Source organism: Sarcophilus harrisii, chromosome 1, assembly GCF_902635505.1.
Source record: "Sarcophilus harrisii chromosome 1, mSarHar1.11, whole genome shotgun sequence".
Classification (NCBI taxonomy): Eukaryota; Metazoa; Chordata; class Mammalia; order Dasyuromorphia; family Dasyuridae; genus Sarcophilus; species Sarcophilus harrisii.
The window spans coordinates 675,820,260-675,842,190 of NC_045426.1; the positions used below are offsets into that span (position 1 = coordinate 675,820,260).

The 21,931-nt window shown below is 43.3% G+C and overlaps 2 protein-coding genes across 3 annotated transcripts in view; both read right to left on the reverse strand.

Moving 5' to 3' along the window:
* ULK1 (unc-51 like autophagy activating kinase 1) overlaps window positions 1-3,248 on the reverse strand; it is a 50,362-nt gene extending 47,114 nt beyond the window's left edge. Inside the window, exons 1-3 of one of the 2 annotated variants that reach the window (XM_031948385.1) lie at window positions 2,655-3,248; window positions 2,044-2,136; window positions 1,651-1,692 (exon numbers count right to left, since the gene is read on the reverse strand). In XM_031948385.1, the coding sequence (XP_031804245.1) occupies window positions 1,651-1,692; window positions 2,044-2,136; window positions 2,655-2,744 (225 nt within the window). In that variant the 5' untranslated portion in view covers window positions 2,745-3,248. The remainder of the gene's footprint in view (window positions 1-1,650; window positions 1,693-2,043; window positions 2,137-2,654) is intronic. The other variant, XM_023496950.2, reaches the window with a different exon arrangement.
* LOC116420815 (filaggrin-2-like) lies at window positions 3,240-5,477 on the reverse strand. Its single transcript, XM_031948379.1, has 2 exons — window positions 5,466-5,477; window positions 3,240-3,818 (listed from the first exon to the last, which is right to left on the reverse strand). The coding sequence occupies exons 1-2, from the start codon at window positions 5,475-5,477 to the stop codon at window positions 3,252-3,254; spliced, it is 579 nt and encodes a 192-aa protein (XP_031804239.1). The 3' UTR covers window positions 3,240-3,251.
* Window positions 5,478-21,931: the final 16,454 nt, after the last annotated feature.

Below are 21,931 nucleotides of genomic sequence, written 5' to 3' on the forward strand. Positions count from 1 at the left end.
TAAGATTTTTTTTTTTTTACAAATTTACAGGGAGACAGGGCCAGAGTAGAACTGCTTTATCCATGATCTCCCTTATAGTTTAGTGTCTAAAGTGGGAATCTATGTAAGCCTTCCCAACTCCATGTCCAGCTAAGTGACAAATACTTTTGTATTTTCTATTTTTGTCTGATGGTTCAGTCACCTTAAAAGTAACTACAGTCAGTATTTCCACTACAAGGGGATCATTCCTACCCAAACTCAAATTATCCCAGGCTTCCCAAAGCCAGAAAGGGGAAGTATGTCACATGCTACCTGTAGAATCTTGACTAAAAAACCCTGCATTTCTGGGCCTCAGTTTCCCCACCAGTAAAAAGAGCAGGTGATATTACACAGCCTCTCAGGTCACCCCCTTCCTAACCCCCACAGCTCTAAGTTTGGCTGTATTTATTGAGTGACCCAGGTAAGGGAGAAAAAAAGCCAGGAAAGAAGAGGTTAATGTAGAACGAACTTTCCTTCCTCCCCTCCTCCTCCCCATCTGACTTACGCACCTGTTACAAGATGAGATGCCCACACCACCCCAGCCCCCTCCCCACTGGCAAGCCGGAGCCGGGCAGAGGGAGGAAAGAGGGGGTGGACAGGAAGTCCCTCCCCATGCCCAGGCTGCCTGGGACATAGTGTCTCCTGTCCCCAGTTTTCCAGGTATCTACAGCCCTGTGACCCGCTGCCCGGCTACCTCCAAGGAGGTCCTGAGGCGGCGGGCCCTAGCCTTCAGGCACCCACAAAGGAGGTCTCCTCCCATCCCCCCACAGCCCGGTCCAACCTGGGGCACCGGAAACTTCGGTCCTCGGTAAACATGTTTCAAAACCATTAGTCAGCAAGACCAGCTGTCACTGACACAAACACCCAAGCCTCCAATGGCCTCCAGCCTGGTGCCCACTCTGACAACAGGATCCAACACCACCTCCCCCCATGCCCGCCGCCCCCCACCCCAAGCCCCAAAGCTGAGTTTCCTGGCTAAGAAAAAGCCCTGGGGGCTGGGGGGTGAGAGAGGTCCTGCCCTCCCTCCACATGCCCCTGGGCCCTTGGGTGAGGGGCTGCGTGGGAAAAGGCGCCTGGTCCCTGGGGAGGCCAGGGGAGGGAGGAGCAGAGCCCCTGATCCTGGCAAGCCTGGTCATAAAGGAATCTCGCTTTAGACTCTGACGCAAAGAGGCGGCTGGACCCCAGCCAGCCTCCAGGAGCAATGTCAACAAACAGCCGAGAGCCCAGCTGAGGCCGCCTTAAAAGCCCCCCCCAGCCGGGGCCCCTCAAGCCTCAAAGACTCGGAAGAAACGGGCCAGGTGGGCCTTTCAAAGCTCCGGTGACACTTGGAGAAAAGCCCCATTCAGGGCCTTCCCTACAGAAGGGAAGCCAGTGCCCTGATCAGCGCTGGGAGAGGGGGCCAGATAGGCACCCGGGAACTTTGTGCCCAGTCTCCGCAAGGGCCCCCAGTCTGCCAGAGAACAGCTGCTCACAGCAGCTGGAGGCTGAGCAAGGCCAAGTGGGCACCAAAACATCTTGGCCTGGGCCTGCCCCCACTCCCCACCTCCTTAGGGCAGAGCGCAAGGTCCGAAGGCTTCCCTCCCCCATCCTCGACCCAAAAAACAAAATTAGCCACAGAATCAAAATCAGTACCTGGAAATCATACAAGGCCACGATATTTTCATGTTTCAGTTCCTAGAGAACCAGAGAAGAGGTTGAAAACAGAGATGAGATGATGATAAAAATAGATGTCTGTAGCACAATTAAAGCATGCAGTCAATATAGGAGAATATTAAATTGTTTATTGACAGACTGAATGACCCTATGAAGAAAACTGGAAGCACTGTCCCCATTTTAGAGATGAAGTTAAGGGACTTGCCCGGGGATAAACAGGTAGGCAGTGGGAGGGCTTTTGGAACCCAGGTGTTCCTTCTTTTTAGGTCACAATGGAGAACAGAATGTGGGCCCAGGACCCCCACCAGTGCCCCCCCAAACACCCATCCACACATGCATAAATGGGAATACACACAAAGTCCCTCTACTCACCTTCAGGATTTTGATTTCCTTCCCCAACAGGGTCTGAGACTTGGCCAGGTTTTTCTTGTTAATGCACTTGACTGCCACCTCCAGATCATGTTTCTGAAACCCAAAGACCCACGTTCTCAGGGAGCCTGGACTCAGGAGGGCCACCTACCCCATTCCTGGAAAACCAAGCCCGCGGAAAGTGCCGCCTGGGGCCCAGACATGTCAGGGCAGGATCCCACTAGCCCAGGACATTTTGGGCCCATCAGCAGCTGTGCCAAAGCTCCGGGGCCACCCCTTCGAAAAGCTGCTCTGGGAAGCATCTGCCTTCAGAAAGAAGCCCTCCCTCTCTGGAGGGGGGATCGGTGGTCCTCGGGGGGAGGGGGAGTTACTGAACTTAAAGCTGGGGAGTAGATGCGGTACTAGAGGGGAGGGCACCCCCTTTCCTCGGCCGGGGCCAATGTCAGAGCCCCCTTCTGGCTTCCTCCCTGTGGGGAGGGGGGACTGGCCCGGGGAGGGACCGGGGCCAGGCGGCCTGCGGGGGAAACCTGCTGACACTGCATCTCTGGGCGAACCACAGGATGCCCGGCTGCCCGGGGCGCTCCGGGCTGAAGGGGAGAGGGGGCCCCCCTCACCTCTTTGTGCCTCCCTTTAAAGACCACGGCGAAGGCCCCGTGGCCAATCAGGTCCTTCCGGCTGAACTCAAACTTTCCCACCGTCTCCATCTCCCGGGGCGGGCGTCGGGCACGAAGCGCAGGGGGGTCCGAGGGGGAGAGGGCTGCCGACGGGGGCTGCGCGCGGGGTGAGGCGGCGGGCGCCGAGGCCCGGGGCCGGAGGCTTCTTCCAGCGCGGAGCAGGCTCACGGATGAGCCCGGGGCTGGCCAGGCCCGCGGAGGGTTCCCACGAACTCGGGGCGGCTGGGCCCGCGGCTTCTCTTCCCCACTCCCCGGCCCAGGGGCTGCGCTCCCCTCAAGTACAAAGGAGTGGGGGGCATCGTTGGCAGCTGGAGGGGGCGGGGGGCGGGGAGCTGGGGGCCGTCCTGCCGCTCCCGGTCCTCTCTTCCAAGTCCGGGCACCCCGAGGGTCAAGCCCCGGGGGAAACGGGCCAAAGTCCTCCCGGGCCGGGCCGGGCGTCTGATGCAAGAGCAGGGGAAAGACGAGAAAGCGGGGGAAGGAGGGAGAAAGGGACCACCCCCCCGCACCTCCCGCGCCGCGCCGGTCCACCTTAAACTCTCAAGTCCACCTTAAGAGGCGCCAGCCCCCGCGGTCCTTGTTTGTACACAGCTCCGGGCGGAGTGGCGAGGTCCGAGGCGGGCGGCCGGAGCCGGAGCCCCCGGGCCCGGCCCCGGCCTCCTCTGCTCGGCGGCCCCGGAGCCCGAGCCCCCAACGCCGCGCTGCCTCAAGCCGGGCCTCCTCCTCCTCCTCCTCCTCCGGCGCCCGGGGGCCGCGGGGTCCGAGCCGGGGCTGCCGCCGGGGGGTCCGCCGCTGGGCGGGGCGCCGCGGGTCCAGATGTGCAGCCGCTGGGCCCCCGAGGCTGCCTGCGCCCGGCCGCCGCGCCTGCTGCTGCTGCTGCTGCTGTGGCTGCGCTCGCCGCCCTCGCCGCCGCTGCCGCTGCCGCTGCTGCTGCTCCGCCAGCCGCCGCTCGGGCTCTGAGACAAAGAGTCGCGGCCCGCCCGGGCCCCCGAGCCTGGGCCGCCCCGGCGCAGCCGCACTACGGACAGACGGCAGCCAGCCACGGCCCAGACGGACGGACGGGCCCGCGGAGGCGGCGGGAGGGCGGGCCCTGGGCGGGGGCGGGGCCTGGGAGCGTCGGGGGCGGGGCGGCAGTTACGCCCACTCAGCCGCCCTCCCTCCCGGGCTGGCCCGGGCAGCCCCCGCCTAAGTGTTAGCCTTTAGGCAGAAACAGACTTCATTTTTAAAGTACATTTATATGCAATTCTTAAAATACGATCTCATATAATGGCATTATTTGTGATTATATAAATGTGATTATATAAACGTTAAAAAACTAACACGAATATATCATATATAATTGTGAAATCCTCAAGTATACAATTCTTAGAATATTTACAATGTATACTTTTATTACATTATAAACATAAATATAACAATAAAGTAACTAATAAAGTGAATCTATAATATTTAAATGTGAAATATACAATGTACAATTCTTAGAATACATAGAATTCTTAGAATTATAGACTATATATCGCCATTATGTATACACATATATATACAAGAAATCTGTTGTAATATATATAACCATAATATAAGTATAATATATTTGAAATACTCAATATACAATTCTTAGAATATACATAGTGTATAATTTTATTATGTTAAAATATAACACCAAATAATGCAGTTTTGTATATATAATTGCCATTATATATTCACATATATACAAGAAATCTGTTGTAATATAAATAACCATAATAAAATTAATAATATAAGTATAATATATTTGAAATACTCAATATACAATTCTTAGAATATATATAATGTATAATTTTATTATGTTAAAATATAATATAACACAAAAAATGCAAATACAGAATATATAATTCTGAAACACACACATATGTGATTATTAGAATGCACATATATAACTTTGTTATACATTATAATGTTAAAATAATAAATTAATTGATATGAATATATAATGTATATTGAAACACAGCCGCTTACAATTCTTAGAATAAATAAATATAATATATAATTTTATTGTTATATAAATTCGATAATGAAAATATAGAATGTATAGTTTTGAAATGTACAAGTGTACAATTCTTAGAAAACAAATTTTATAATAGAATAATAACATTATGTTATATATAATTTTGAAATAAATATAGATTTAACATACATAAATATGACTTTAATAATAGCTAATATTTATTGAATACTTACTATGTTCCAGGCACTGTGCTGAGCACTTTCCTTTATTTGATCCTTCCAACAATCTTTAGAGGTAGATGTTATTCCAGTTTTACAGATTAGGAAACTGAGGCAGAAAGAAATTAAATAACTTGTTTAAAATCATATAGCTAGTAAATGTCTGAAGCTGGATTTGAAATGCTAGATGTTATGTGCCACAGACACATAAATATATAATCTTAAGATATATAATTTTGGAAATATATAAAATTTCTTTATTAGTCTATTTTTCCCCACTATCCCTCCATTAACCAAATTTTAAAACTCCTCCAGATAACGCTATCAATCAACCAATAATCCATCAATAAACATTTATTAGGCAATAAGGGATTAAGAAGATCCCTTAACATTTCTTAGTCCTGGAGATGCAAAAGACCTTGACATTAAGGAGCTTATAATATACTAGGGAAATAATGTGCAAACTAATCCATACATGGTTATATACATGATAAATGGGTTATATACATGATAAGTAGGTGTGAAGATAATTTTGATATCCCCACTCAATACAGTTCGGTTCATTGTGATTTAATGAGTGTTAGTACTTGTGTGTCAGGTATAATAGAATTAAATTTGATTTGGTTAACACCATTAAAATAAGAGTTGTGTGGGTTAAAAAGTAATGAACCTACTATGAAGATTATATTACTTATATTCAGGTTGGGGGATAAATTTATACTTTATAGATTTATACTCTGCTGGTTAGGCTTGTTTCAAGAGCTAAGGATAGAGATCTGCTGTATTAGGGCCAGCCTCCACTCACCTCCTAATGGAGTGTATCATGAAAGCTGTGCTTGAAAAACCGCAGATCCCTTGTCATAAACAAGCCTTAGGACATTGCTGACTGGGTCTTATGACCTTTGGGAAGCCCCTGAATCGTGCAGACCATGATCTGTAAGGGCTGCTGTGGGTAGCCTCTATCTGATGGCCTGGGAAAGCCTGTTGAAAAAGGCCTACAGCAGTGATCCTCAAAGTGTAGTCCAAAGAATTATTGGGGTCTCTGAAACCCTTTCAGAGGGTCTACAAATTCAAAATCATTTTTTATTTCTAATATGGTAAATAGCTATAAATATGACCCATGTGAACAAAAACTCTTTGAACAGATCCTCGATAGTTTTTTTAACATGAAGATACTGAGAACAAAAGTTTGAGAACCACAGAACGTTACCCTTAGCCAATCATAACAGTCCCCAGCCCATGATCCAATCCTAGACATTTTTCTGATTCTGAAGAGACTCCCTAGGATTTGGGATCTCTCCAGAATTTCCCCAAATCTATAAAAACAGTTTACCCCTGATCTTTGGCCATAGAAAGGTGTTAGGTCCAGGATTTAGGGACTAGAAGTCTCCCTAATAAACCTGCCTCAGTTCATGAAACAGCCAGACCAAAGGGTATTGTCAGGGAGTGAGGTATAAGAAGGCTAGAAAGGGAGCAGGGGACATGAAGGGCTTTGAATTGCCAAGCAGATCATTTTGCATTTGATCCTGGAGGTGATAGGGAGCATGGAGTTCATGGAGGTGGGTGAAGGGATTGGACGGGAACTAAATCACCTTAGTGATTGAAGGGAGAAGGGACTGAAGTGGGGAGAGGCTCGCCGGAGGCAGAGCCCCTGGCAGCTATTGCAGCTATCTAGGTGTGAGATGATAAGGATCTGCAGGAGAGAAGTGGAAGTGTCAGAGAGAGAAGAGGGTGTGTTCCAGAGGTGATATTGAAGGTGAAATTGGTAACAGCTTGGATATGGGGTAGGAGGTAGGAGGAGCCCAGCAAGACCCCTAAATTGCCAGTCTGAGGGACTGGGAGGATCCTCCATATGTTTGCTGAGTAGTTCACATGGAAATAAATAAATAAAAGACTTGCATTTATATAGCACCCACTAGTACAGAGCATTTTGCTAAGTGCTTTATGAAACTCTCATTTGATTTTCACAACTCTGGGAGGTAGGTGCTATTGTGTTGTTCAGTCACTTTTACTTCATTCTTCCTGACCCCTTTCGGGGTTTGCTTGGAAGAGAATCTGGAGCAGTTTGCCATTTCCATCTCCAGCTTGTTTTACAGATGAGGAAACTGAGGTAAACAGGATTAAGTGACTTGACCAGAGTCACACAGCTAGGAAGTGTCTGAGGTCAGATTTAAACTCAGGAAGATGAACCTTCCTGACTCCAAGCCTGGCACTCTATCCACTTTGCCATCTAAAGTGATTTTTGTTTTTGGGTTCAGGGGTTTGGTTTTGGGGTTTTTTGCTAATTAAAAAAAATAGTTACATTTTTTTAAAAAGGCTATTATAATAATACAGTCAAGAGGTGAGGAGAACTTGGACCTACTGTGATTGTTCCGGCTGTGTGAGTGTATGAAGGAAGAACACTTTTGGGAAAGATGGATAGACTAACAATATATTGTATATGCAGAGGGAATGGGAATGAAATATCCAGAATGAGACCAGGACTGTTAGCCTGGGTGACTGGGAAGATGGTGGGACCCTCAACTATAATAGGGGAAGAATGGAAGGGATTTTTTAGGGGGTGGGGGTTAGAGAGAAGAGGGGGGAAAAGGAAGGAAAATAGAAAAGGAGGTAGAAAGGAGGAAGGGAAGAAGAAAAGGAAAGACGGGAGCAGGGAAAGGAGGGAGGACGAAAGGGAAAGAAAAGAGAGGGAGGAAGCAAGGGAGGAAGGGAGGAAGGGAGGAAAGAAGGAAAGAAGGAAGGAAGGAGGAAAGAAAGAGAAAAAAGGAAAGAAAGGGGAAAAAGGAGGAAAGAGGGAAAGGAGGGAAGAAGGAAGAAAAAGGGAGGGAGAGAGTAAGTAAGGAAAAAAAAATGGGAGGGAGAGAGGGAAAAAAGGGAAACAAGCATTTATTACATGACTACTATGTACTAAATATTGATAAGTGCTTTACAATGTTACTTCATTTGATCCTTATCACAACCTGGGGAGGTGGGTGCTACAATAATGCTGACAGTTAAAGATACTAAGGCAGAGAGAGGTTAAGTGACTACTGATGTCCTCTTGGTAGTCATCTTTTGGGCAATCATATCCTGGTTAAAGGCAAGAGTGGAAAGATTTCTCTGTTTATGGAAGGAGACTCTTCTTGTTTTCATTGATAGCATTCCCTCGAAGGTGAAGCAAATCAATGAGTTTCCTAGGCAGTAGGGTCAAACTTAAAAAGAAATGGGGCCATTAAACCCTATAGGAGGATCCCTGTAGGCAGCATCTAGACTTTGTTTTAAAATGTAATTTGATCTCTGTTTTATTGTATTTCTATTTATTTTGACCGGTAGGTCTCAACGACATTTGTATCTGGTACAGGCTGTACTGGAGTGCTTTGGAGCCTAGTATTTGACTAATCTGGGCTATAGAACTGTGGAAGATCAGTGACTTGGCTAGAGACACTCAGCCAATGTGTGTAAAAAGAAATTTCTGGAGGCCACTAGATAGCCCAGTGGACAGAGTACCAGCCCTGAAATAAGGAGAACCTGTATTCAAATTCAGCCTCAGACACTTCTTAACCCCAATTGCCTGGGAAATAAGGGCGGGAGAGAGAAAAGGAGGGAGGGAGGGAGAGAGAGAAAGGGAGGGAAGGAGAGAGAGAGAGGGAGAAAGGGAGGGAGGGAGGGACAGAGAGAGGGAGGGAGGGAAGGAAAGAAAGAAGCAAGCTTCTGGCTAATTTGTTACATCATCCATTTCTCCATTCTTCTGTGGAGTTAGCAGCTCCTGGGCAGAGGAAGCAAGGTATCCCAGTTGCCTTTTGTTTCTGCTCCCTTCCTCCTCCACCCCCAAGGACTGCCTTCCTCTATTCAAAATATCCTAAAAATTCACCTAGTAATTTACTATTGTCTCTACAGTTAGAATGTAAGCTCCCTGTTTTTTCCTTTCTTTGCCACCTTAACTAGCACAGTGCTCCGCACTTGATGAGCTCTTAAATCTCTAGAAGCTGCTACTACACATAGATAATCCACCAAGTCTGTAATTAGGAATCTCAGACCTGAGTTCAAATTCAGCCTCACACTTTTAACAAGGAGTGACTGTGGGAAAATGTCCATTGGCTTCAGTTTCCCCACCTGGCTCCAGGGTTATTGTGAGCATCCAATCAGATAATATTTATAGTGCTTAGCAGAGAGACAGGAAAATAGTCGATGCTATACAAATGCTTATTCCATCTCTTAAAGGCCTATTTACTGATTTTTGAATTAAATGAGTAAGTCTCCTTTGAATAGCCAAGATATGGATGACTTTTGTGTGATGTTGTTGTTCAGTTGCATCTGACTCTGTGACGCACTGGACTATCTCACACCCGTACTGTCCACGGGGTTTTCTTGGCAAAGATCTTGAAACCGTTTGCCAATTTCTTCTCCAGTGGATTAAGGCAAATAGAGATTAAATCACTTGCCCAGAGTCAGTTAGTGAGTGTCTGAGGCCTGGTTTTGAACTCAGGCTTTCCTGATTGGACCTTCAGTACTCTAACCACTGAACTACTTAGCTGCCTCCTTTTGTCAGATTTAAAATTTCAAAATAGCACTTTCAAGCCCTTATCAAAACAATCATTCATTCTATAAGCACTTATTAAGGGCCTGCTTTAAGTCAGGTATGGACAGCTAGGTGGTACAGTGGATAAAGCCTCAGGAGTACCCGAGTTCAAATTCAGCTTCAGATACTTATTATCTGTGTGATCCTGGGCTAGTGACTTCACTCTGCCTCAGTTTCCTAGTCTGTAAAATGAGCTGGAGAGGGAAATGGCAAATAATTTCAGTTCGTTGCCAAGAAAGCTCCAAATGGGCTCACCAAGAGTCAAGCATGAGTCAGTGCTAGGGACACCAGAATGGGCAGCTAAGGGAGACAGTGGATAGAGAACCTGAATTCAATGCCTGTAAGGTAGTAGGAGCTTAAGAGTGACTGCCTCAGTCAATGGCTTATGGGAAGAACAGTAGGATATGAAGTCTAAGAAGACTGGAAAGGGACGGGAGTGGGAATGAGGGGTGAGGGGATGTCTAGATTTTGAAGTAATTTGAATGGCAAATAGGGGATTCAATATTGAATCCTAGGAGGTGATGAGGAGTCTATGGAATTGATGGAGTGAAAAGTGGGGTGGGTAAGGAGATGACTTAATCAGTAACTAGTTTTAAGAAAATCCTTTAGTCTGACTAATGGAGGATGGGCTGAAGTGCGCAGAAACCCGTAGGTTATAACAAACATCCAGACATAAAGTGATGGGCAGGTTATAAGAGAGCAGGTTCTTTCAAAGGAGTCACAATTTACAGGTGGAGACAATGTTCAAATAACTGTGTACAAAGAAAGACAGCTTGGAGATAATCCAGATTTTTATCTTTATTTTCCAGAGAGCTCTATTCCTCTGAATGGCAGATTTGGAGCAAGTAAGAAAAACAGCCTCCCTTTCACATATGGATCCCAGGTGTGGCTGCCCAGTAGACTAGGGGTAGGGCTGGCAACCTTTGTTTCCTCCCACCTGGAGCCCCAACCTGAGGTGGAGCGGGAGAAGAGGTCCTGCCTTCTCTGAGAATGCTGGATTTAGTTCCTGAAAGAAATCATTATAACTGCAAAGATGGACAGCCTTGTGAGGTGGCACATTTTATTTTTTTTTTTAAATTGCACATGTACATTCATTTTTATATATTTACATGTGAGTGAATGATCAGAATGAAAGGAGAAAAATCATGAGAAAAAAAAGTGAAAAATAATATGCTTCAATCCTCATTCAGTCTCCATAATTCTCTCTCCACATATGGATGGCATTTTCCATCCCAAGTCTATTGAAATTGCCTTGAATCACTATGAATGAGATGAGGTGAGATCTTTCAAGACAGTTGTGAAAATCGAGTAAGGCTTCATCTATTTCAAAGTTTGAGTAGGCCTGAAGGACTTTAAGCATCCAAGTCAAGGGCATACTTAAGTCCCCTCCCTGCTATCCCCTAAGGGATCCCCTTAAATCCCCTTGTTATCCTCCTATGACATCAGTGTCTTTCTGTTAGGTCAAATATGGGCAGCTATGTACTTATTGGTCAAGTTCAATTTCTTGGGTAGTTCCCGCGTTTAGAATGTAAGATCCTTAGCCAATAGGGATGAGGGTCAGTGATGGGAAGGGGTATTTGAGTTAGGGATAAAAAGTGTTGACCCTGCCCCCTACAGCGCCTCCTCCCTTGGATTGTCTGCTCGATGGGTGGGACGCCTGATTCTCTAAAACGTATAATAAACTTCGCTTTGCTTCTAGATATTTCTCCAGCTTTTTTATTAAATGCTGTCTGGACCACACAACTACGGCATTGCTGAGAACTAAGTCTATTATAGCTGATCATCACATAATCTTGTTACTATGTACAGTGATCTCTTAGTTCTGCTTGATCCACTCAGCATCAGTCATGTAAGTCTTTCTAGACTTCTCTGAAATCAGCCTGTTGGTCGTTTCTTACAGAACAATAATATTCCATAACATTCATACACCATAACTCAGCCATTCTCCAACTGATGGGCATCTCCAACTGCAGGTTGGACTTATTTTTACTTTTTCTTTGTGACAGTTCCTGGCACAGATAACAAATGTGTATTGACTGACTGGCTGGCCCTAGGCTCTGCCATCAGTGGGAGAGGCATTAATATATGAGTGGCAGTCAAATTCAAATAGATTAGATGGCCATACAAAGACTCCCTGTGGGGAGCATATTGATATAGGAAATAATGTTAATATTATCTGCTTTATTGTATTTTTAATTCATTTTGTTAAATTTTTTCCAATTATATTTTAACCTGGTGCCTGTCTCAGTAGGAACTGTTGTGAACCAAGTTGATACCTCTGGGACAGATGAAGTGAATTTTATTCTCAAATTGACCTTCAGTCAGTCAGTCAGATGATTAACCTAAATTAAGCTTTTAGGGCCTGGAACCCTGCTAAGTACTGGAGATATTAAATAAGAAAAAGAACAGTGCTTGACCTCTAGGAGTCTACAATCTAATTAGGGAAAACAGCACACTCAAGAAAGCTGAAAAGGAGACTGGGAATGATGAAGAAAGAAATGCAAATGAGGTGGGAAATGGAGAGATGGCTAGTCTGGACACCTTCCTTAAGTTGAGGTTTTGTAGGAGCTCTCTTATCTGAGAGGCAGCTAGGTGGCTCAATGGAAAGAATACTGGGCCTAGAATTAGGAAGAACTGAATTAAAATCTAATCTCTAATGCTTCCTAGCTGATGTTGGACAAATTAATTAAACCTTTTTCCCTTAATTTCCTCATCTGTAAAATGGTCTGGAAAAGGAATTGGTAAAGGACTCCAATATCTTTGGCAAAAAACCTCAAATGAGTCATCAAGGGTCAGATAGGACTAAGACTATTAAACAATAAGATTGAAACAGTATGTTCTATGGAAAGAAAATTGCATTTGGAGTTAGGAGAGACATTGAACCACAATTCTACTCTGTATCCCAGTGAGGTTTCAGAGGGTATTGTTGAAGTATGAGTACTAAAGTTTTTGTATTGTTTTTTGTTGTTGTTGTTGTTGTTGTTTTGGTTTGGAGACAATTGGGGTTAAATGGCTTTCCTAGGGTCAAACAGCTAATATCAAATTTGAATTCAGGTTCTCCTGCCTCCAAGGCTGGTGCTCAATCATTTCACTAGCCAGTTTTTGTGATCTTGCAAGATGATACACTTCCAAGTGACATGATAGAGTCATCCAGAGGAATATAGCCAGGAAGGCTATAAAATGCATTAATCTCTCACCTCCACGCCTTTGCCTAGGCTCTCCCTCCTCACTGATTTAAATCCCTAAATCTCTTTGAGGTTCAACTCAAACCCCATACTTCAAAGTGCCTTTTCTAGAAGATTTCCCCAGTTTTTAGTGACTCCCCATGACTATGTATATTTTTGGACATAAACTCTATTATCAATGAGGCAGTTCTTGCTCTCAAGAAGCTTATAATCTAGAGGAGGAACCCGACCATGGGCCAGGTACTAGGGGTACAAATATACCATCTAGTCAACTTATGTCACTACCCTCTGCTTAAATGCTGTTCTAGGAGCCTCAGGTGCTCATGGCAAGATTCAATCAGTCCCCAAGAAGTCTCTCCTGAGCTTAACAAAAGTGGGAGTGAAGGAGAAAGTGAAAAATACAATATATGCTTTAGCTCTTAATGAGGGATGGGGAGGGCAGAGCTCTCTGCCCCTTCAAAGGAAAAATAGGCCTGGATCAAATGCTGATTAATTGATGGCTTCTTCTGTCCAAGAACACATAGTGCTCAACTGTTGTTGTTTATCCTTCCTTTAGAAAGAGGACCAATGACATCAGGAAGGTGAGCACTGACTTGCCTGTGAATTGGATTTAAGGGAAGCAGAGTCGTGCAAAGTCCTCAGTGGTCTCTTCTCCAGTCATCAATGTCCAGTGGCAAGACAAAGGTCGAGATGACTTGTTGATTCACGGAGGTGACCTTGACCTTTCTTAAGTAAAGTCTTTCCCAGGTCTCAGTGTGTCTGAGTTCCTGCCCATTCAATGACTAAGAGTTGGGTAAGAATTGAGATTAAAAACAGACTAATTTACTTTTTTTTTTTTAAATAGCTTTTTATTTACAAGATATATGCATGGGTAATTTTTCAGCACTGACAATTGCAAATCCTTTTGTTCCAACTTTTTCCCTCCTTCCCCCCATCCCCTCCCCAAGATGGCAGGTTGACCAATAAATATACTTTAAATATGTTAAAGTATAAAATAAATACAATATAAGTATACATGTCCATACAGTTATTTTGCTGCACAAAAAGAATCGGACTCTGAAATAGTGCACAATTAGCCTGTGAAGGAAATCAAAAATGCAGGTGGGCAAAAACAGAGGGATTGGGAATTCTATGTAGTGGTTCATAGTCATCTCCCAGAGTTCTTTCGCTGGGTGTAGCTGGTTCAGTTCATTACTGCTCTATTGGAACTGATTTGGTTCATCTCATTGCTGAAGAGGGTCACGTCCATCAGAATTGATCATCATATAGTATTGTTATTGAAGCATATAATGATCTCCTGGTCCTGCTCATTTCACTCAGCATCAGTTCATGTACAGACTAATTTACTTTAAAAAAAACATCAGCCCAGGAGGGAAAGACACCTCGGGGTGCCAGAACAGCTAGCAATTGCTCTTTATCCTCATTCTAAGCCCTTAAAATCTACCACTGAGCCACAGAGGCTTGGTCTGGGGGCTATTATTGACCAATAAGGAAGGCAAACTGAAGTGGAACTAAGGGGATGCCAGTTTGAGGAAGGCTCAAGTGTCCTGGAGCATACCAGCAACCATAATAATAACTGTTTATGGTTTGCTACATGCCTCACAGCTTTGACTTGCCTTGCAAAAGAGAAGCAAAACTTCCAGGAATTAGGTGATAAGGTAAAGAGTCCTGAACCTTCTGTCCTTGTCAGCTCACATCTGAAGTACTCTGTCTAGTTCTGGACTGCAGAGTTTAGCAAGAACACTGATAAGATGCAGGAAGTCAAGGGGAGGACAGTTAGGGTGCTAAGGACCTTGAATTCATGTTGTATAAGGGTGAGTTGAAAAAAGCAGGGATGTTTAGGCAGGAGAAGAGACTTAGAATCAGGAATGCCTGTGTTTCAATCTTGGCCTTAAACTTTTACTAGCTGAGTGACTCTAAGCAAGAAACAAGTCATTTTGGCTTCAGTTTCCTGATCATTGACCTCTAATTTCCCTTCCAGTTTTTTTCCCCTAATTTTTAAAAACATTTTTCTTTTAAATTTTGAGTTTTAAATTCTAATCTTCCCTTCTTCTCTGAGATTGTAAGCAATCTGATGTAGGTTATACATAAATATAATTATGTAAAGCATTTCCATATTAATTATTTTGTACAAGAAGACTCAAAGAAAAAAAAAGGAAATGAAGTGAAAGACAACATGCTTCACTCTCAATATCATTCCTTCTCTGGAGGCAGATAGTATGCTTTATCATTAGTCCTTTGGAATTGTCTTTGATCATTGTATTGCTGAGAGTAGCTGTCATTCACAATTCTTCATCTAATAATATTGCTATTATTGTCTACAATGTTCCCCTGGTTCTGTTCACTTCACTATGAATCAATTCATGTAAGTCTTTCCTTTTTTTTTGAAATCATACCTTCTTATAGCACACTCACATTCCATTACAATCATGTATCACAGCTTGTTTAACCATTCCTTAATGGATGTACATTCCTTTAATTTCCTATAACTAGAGCTCCTATAACTATTTTTGTACAAATAAGTTTTCCGCCCTCCCTTTTTTTTTTTTTTTTTTTTTTTTAATCTCCTTGGAATATAGACCTAGCAGTGGTATTACTGAATCAAAGAATATGCTTTTGGATATAGTTCCAGATTGCTCTCCAAAATAGATCAGTTCACAACTCCACCAGCAGTGCATTAATGTCCTAATTTTCTCATGTCCTCTCCAACATCCAACATTTATTTTTTTGTCATATTAGCCACTTTTATAGCTGTAAGGTAGCACCTCAGTGTTGTTTTAATTTGCATTTCTCTGATTGATAGTGGTTTACAGCTTGATAGCTTTGATTTTTTTTTTTTGTCTAAAAACTGTTCATATTCTTTGGATGGAACATGGGGGTTCAGAAATGCTGAACCCCCAAAAACATATGGGGTTTCAGGATCCCTATTTGGTCCACTAAATGTTGTGGAGAGAGGGTTTGATCACAAAAGTGGGCTGGAGTTGCAAACCAAGAGGTAAAAGTTTTAGATTTTATTACTAAGGCATTGGCTAGTATGCTAAATACCATTAACTAGGGGAAACCCTCAAGCTAAATTCCCTTACCACTCCCTTAGGGAAGATGCCTTAAGGCAAGCCAAATTAACTAGCAGCCATAAGGCAGGTGGTTCCTAATGAACCAACAAAGAATTGAGGCATTGTACTATTGACTGGCAAGCCAAGGAGTTGAGGGGGAAGGAGAGAATAGAGGTAGAGGTAGGTTTTTTAACAGAGGAAAAATAACTTGGGAGTTGACACCATAACTTGGCCTTCTGACTAATACAATGTAGGGTTTGTCAATGCCAAGAACTGAATAAGGAACTGAATCTGGGTTTATTGCAATAAAGGCAATGAGGCCTTTATCAGAGATACTTGATAGAAAATTTCCCCCCAGTTTTCTATTTTCTTTTTAATTTTGGTTGCATTGGTTTTGTTTGTGCAAAACCTTTTTCATTTTATATAAACGAAATTATCTAGTTTCCATTTTGTAATGCTCTCTAGATCCTCCTTTGTCCTAAATTATTCCTTTATCCATAAATCTGACAGATAAACCATTTCATGCTCTTTTAATTTGCTTATGGTATCACCCTTTATGTGTAAATTATGTAAATTATGTACTCATTTGGACCTTATCTTGGTATACCTTGTTTCTGCCACACTGTTTTCAGTTTTCCTAATAAATTTTTTTTAATAAAGAATTTCTGTTTCAAAAGTTTGGATCTTGAGGTTTATCATAAACTAGATTTTAGTCATTTACCCTTCCAATTCTAAATCTGCATGAAGACTGGGGGCAAGATCACTTATCTTCTTATAGCTTCGAAGGGCCATCTGGAGGAGTAAGAGAGATTAGATTAGACTTCTTTTAGTGCCATAGGACACAACAAAGAACAACGGGTGAAAGTATTCAAAGAGACAGTTTTAGGTTTGTCTTTTTTTTTTTTTTTTCCTCATTTAAGTAGGTTTGTCTTTAAGAAAGATTTCCTAATAGTTAAAATTGTCCTAAAGTCAATTGACTATCTGGGGGAGACCACTGGAGGATTTTAAGCAGAGGTCCATGGAAGGGACCATTTAGCAGGTCTGTCAAAATAGTTGTTGTTTGTCCTTCCTTCTGGAAAAGGACCATGACTATCAGGAAGGTGATGCTATAACTTGCAAATAAATTGGATTTAAGTGATGAAGGAGAGCCGTGCAAAGTCACCAGCCTCACTTAATCTGCTGGAATCTTTTGAATCCAGGGTCAAGATAATAATGAGTCCTTTTGGATTCATCTTCTTGGCCACCAAGATCCCATCCGACTCTGGTATTATGTAATTTTGTTGTGGTAGCAAAAGGTAGAGAGACCGACAGACAGAAACAGAGACAGACACACACACACAGAGAGAAAAGAACAAGGAAAAGGAGGGAAGGGGAGAGACAGACAGACAGACAGCCTAATGTGTGTGTTTGGGTGTAGGGGGTAAAATGTTAGTGAAGAGATTCAGGACTAGGGAATGGAGCAATCTCTGAGTTGGAGGATAAATGGGGAAAGAATTAGGGACAGCTTGGTTCCTCTTTTCCCCCTTTTATTTTCCCTGTGCAACTGAGGCAGTTAATGATTTTTTTTCTAACCACCTGATTGATACCAACTAAACTCCCTTACTATCCAGAGAAGGCCAGACTGAATCAATCAGAAAAGGGAGACTAAATGAGCATTCTTATGCTGGACACATCAGAAATTTCTTAAACCAAACTATGGAAAAAGATTGACACTCCACACAGACCTCCAGAATTACAAGGATGGGGGCTGATCTTGTTCCCAAGGCCTTTCCCCTTTACAGTGAGAAACAAAGAAGGAAATATTTGCCATTTCATCAGAAGCTGGATTTTGAAAAGAAAGTGTGGGTGAGTAAAGGGAGAAGAGAAATTTAGGGATCCTATGTAGTCTCTCCCAGGATCACAGTCTAAGGATCACAGGTCATTAATCCAACACCATTAACCTAGAGAAATGGGGAGCTGCCCAAGGTCATAGTTCATGGTAGATCCAGAGTTCAAATCCTGATTTTGTGTAGTCTTTGCCCTACACCATAGCCCTGGATGCTGGGCAGAGCACCCTCACCTATCCTGCCCCTCCCTCATTCTGAAGTTTCTGCTAAAATGGATTCTGAATCAGAAAAGGTTTTAAGAGCCAGAATTAGAACCAAGGGTGCCTCCGGGATAATCCAATCCAAAGGGGGAAAATGAGGCAGCAGTCACCCAGGGAGTGACAGAGCTAGAACTCAATATAAGTCTTCTGATTCCAAATTCAACACTTTTTGTGAGCGTGGAAGCAATAGGGATTGGGGTTAAGTGACTTGCTTGGGATCACATAGCAAGTGTCTGAGAATGAATTTGAATTCAGGTCCTCCTGACTTCAAGGCCATCCATTTTGCCACCTGGCTGCCTCCCCTAGGAAATCTAGCACTTTCTATAGGGCCATATTGTGTCTTCGGTAGGATGTCCAAGATTTGATGTTATGGGTCTCAAGGATTCCCTATAGCCATTTAGACAATATATTGGATAAATATGTATGCATATGTTGAATTTAACATATATTTCTATCATATTTAACATATATTAGAGTACTTGCCATCTAGGGAAGGGGGTGGAGGGAGGAGAAAATTGGAACACAGGTTTTCCAAGGGTTAATGTTGAAAAATTATCCATGTTTTGAAAATAAAAAGCTTTTTGGCCTCAGGCAAATCACTTAATCCCAATTGTCTCAGCAATAATAATAATAAATAATAACAAAAATAAAAAGCTTTAATAAAAATTATTTAAAAAAAAGAAAAAATAGTTCATTCTAGGGGTGAAAAAGACATTGCTTATGCCTTCAATCTGGAGGATCCACTTCCATTTTAGAGCAAGGGGTCCAGGGGCTGTCCTTTCTTTACAGAAGACCCTCACATCTGCACCTGCAACTCACTGCCTCCTGAATACTTCCAGCTGGATGTTCCAGAGGCATTTCAAACTTAGGATGTCCATAATGGAGCTGATTATCCCTCCCAGAGCACTTTTAGGGAAAGAAAAGAAACAGGCATTTATTTATCATACCTACTGAAGCGCTTTGTTGTTCATTCTTGTCTCACTCTTCCAGACCCCTTATGAGATTTTCTTGGCAATGCAATTGGAGACATTTGCCATGTCTTTCTCCAGTGGATTAAGGCAAACAAGTTAAGCCACTTGTCCAAGGTCATTCAGCTAGTGAGTATATGAGACTGGCTTTGAACTCTGGGTATCTGGACTCCCTAGTGCCCTGTTCTCAGGGTCTTAGAATTGCCTTTTACTCTCGAGCTTCAGGCTTTTATTCCAAAATGATTACACAACTACCCCCACTAATTCTACCTTCCAGTCAAACTGCCCTTCTGGCCCCATCCACAGCATTCTATTGCCAGCTACATGCTTTTGCACAAACTAGTCCCCCATTCTTGGAATTCTTGACCATCTCTCCCCAGCCTCTGAGAAGCTGTATCCCCTCTCAGAATGTAGGTCAAGTACCAGCTCCTTCCAGAAACCTTCCCTGATGTCCCGCTTCTTAGTCTCTCAATTACTCAAACATTTTTAAAAACACATGCATTGGACCAGGCTCTGTATTAAGCACTGCAGACACCAAGTAAGGCAAAGATATGGTTCTGGTCTTGGAAGAGCCTACATTCTGCTGGGAAGATAACAGGAACAGCTTGTGACAGACCCATTTTACAGATCATAGGATTAGTCAGAGAAGTAAACTAAACTTCTATCTGCTGGCAATACAAATAGAAAGAATAAAACAAAAAAAAAAATCTCAAGAAGTTTATCTTCTAATCAAGGAGACAAAAAGCATACACCCATATACATTTTATATATATTTATGCAAACATGCATGTGAATATACATATATAATATATGTATATTTATGTGTGTCTACATAGGAATATAGTCATTATGACAAATCTCACTCCCATTGCTAGTCTGGGTCCCTAGATCTCAGCTAGCTACATTTCCCTTTAGGATCAGAAAAGTAACTCAGGGGCTTAGTCATTTTCTCTACTGGCAGCTAACTCTTAACTTACATTGGATAGAGTTGGGGACATGAAAATAGGAGAAAATGAGTTCAAATTCAGCCTTAGACTCTTACTCAATTATTATTCTGGGCAAATCATTTAACTTTAGTTTTCTTAACTTTAAAATCAAATGCCTCTCAGGATCAAATGAAACAATTGTAAAGACAGAACAGTGTCTGGCCCATAGTAAGTGCTATATAAATGCTTTTTCCCTTCTATCCCCTCTCCCATTGCTCCCAAAACTTACTTGTTTTGCCCATTTATGCACTTATAAGATATATACAATGTAGAAGGAAGGTCATTTCAGAGGGAAGCCCTTGAGGAGGTGGTTTGAGGAGATGATTTAGAAAGGCCTCTTAGAGAAGGTGAGATTTGAGCGAGGTCTTGAAGGAAGCCAGGGAAATTATTAGGTGGAAGAGAAGAGGAAGAGTGCTCCAAGCATGGGAGTCAGTCAATGGAAAAAGAGCGAGGAGCAAATAGAGCAGCGTCATTAGATCATGGGATTCGGGGGAGGCTGTTCTCGCCTACCCCAAGGTATTTTATATTTATTTTGTGTATTTATTGTCTGTATTTATCTGTGAGCATTTTAAAGAAAGGTTCTTGAGGTCTAGGATTCTGATTGAGTGAATGAACCAAAGAGTGAAAAGACATTTATTAAGACTTTTCTGTATACAAGGCACTATGTTAATCATTAGAATACTTATACAAGCCTGCAAGATGGCAGCCTTTACTAGGGAGAAGAAAGACAATTGTACAAAAGGGAAGTGACTGTGGAGGTCTGGGCCCTGACAAGATGGAAAAAAGGGGTATAGTCCAAGTGGGACTGGGAAAAGGAGAAAAATAGAAAGACATGAAGAGGGTTGATCATGCAATTCATTTCCAATTGAATTTAATGTAATTCAACAAGCATGCTTTTAGGCTTAGGTTTATTCATTTATTTTGTCGAGTCATTTTTCAGTTGGGCTGACTCTTCATGATCCCATTTGGGGTTTTCTTGGCAAAGATTGTGGAGTAGTTTGTCACGTCCTTTTCCAGCTCATTTTACAGATGTGGAAACTGAGGCAAATAGGGTGAAGGGACTAGCCCAGTTCTTTCGGATTCCAGGCCCAGTGCTCTATCCACTTTGATCCCTAACTGCCCATATTAATCACCATCCCTAGCCCCTTGCCTTCTTGGAGTTTTTATTCCCCTGGGAAGAAACTACACATACTCAGATAAGTGAAAAATATATACAAAATATAACAAGATAAATGCAAAATATGTACAAAATATACCAAGGAAATTGGAGAGAAGAGGCCATTTATTAGTGGAAGAAGGGGTCAGCCTCCCCACAAATAATCGTCCAAAATTAAATGCTTAGCAGGAGGTACTGTAGCTAGTGGATAGAAGGTAGGTATGTTCAGGAGTATGTATAATTTGGAGTGAAATCCTGGACTGGAAAAAATCCTGAAAAAGCAGAACTTTCTAGTCTAGAGATCCTGGGTAAGTCAATTAACTCTCAGGGTCCCAAGTAATTGTCTAAGCTCCCCCTCAGGGGCGGGGGTATTCACACTGGGGATTTCACAATGATGAAATCCATGTCTGAGAAAAAAAAAAAAAGAATTCTGGAATCAAGACTGGAGACTTGGGGAAAAGGATGGGGAATAAGTGGAAATTATCTTGCCTGACCTTAGGCTGTTCTCAGACCTCCAACCTGATAATTGTCTATTCCCAGGAAAACTCTTCCCTTTTCCCCCTTTCTTTCCTGTCTTCTTCCCCTCCAGGCTCTGATCCGACATGCCCCTACCTCCCTTCTTGGCTGAAAACTTTTAACACTTTGCCTTAAGCCTGGCTTGATTCCCACAGCCAGCCCAACTGGTTACTCTGAAATCATCAGCATGGCCCGAATCTTTGCCATCCTCCCCAGGGCCTGCAGCTTCCCTCTACTCCTTGGTGACTCAGCCTGAGGCTGACAGGAGAGCGGCCTGCAGTTGATGAGTGTGTCTGGCTACCGTCAGTGGGCCGATTGGGCATCCAAATGGCATGCAGGATGGAGCAGGGAGCTCAGGGCCCTCACCACTCGGGAATGTCCAAAGCCCTGAGTCACGGCCAGGGGCCAGTCCCTTGGGGATGTCCCTCCTGAATTCTCAGCATCCTAGAAGAGTTGTCTGTCACCTCGCTGTACAAGCACTCCACTCTCGGGGTGTAAGGGACCACCCTT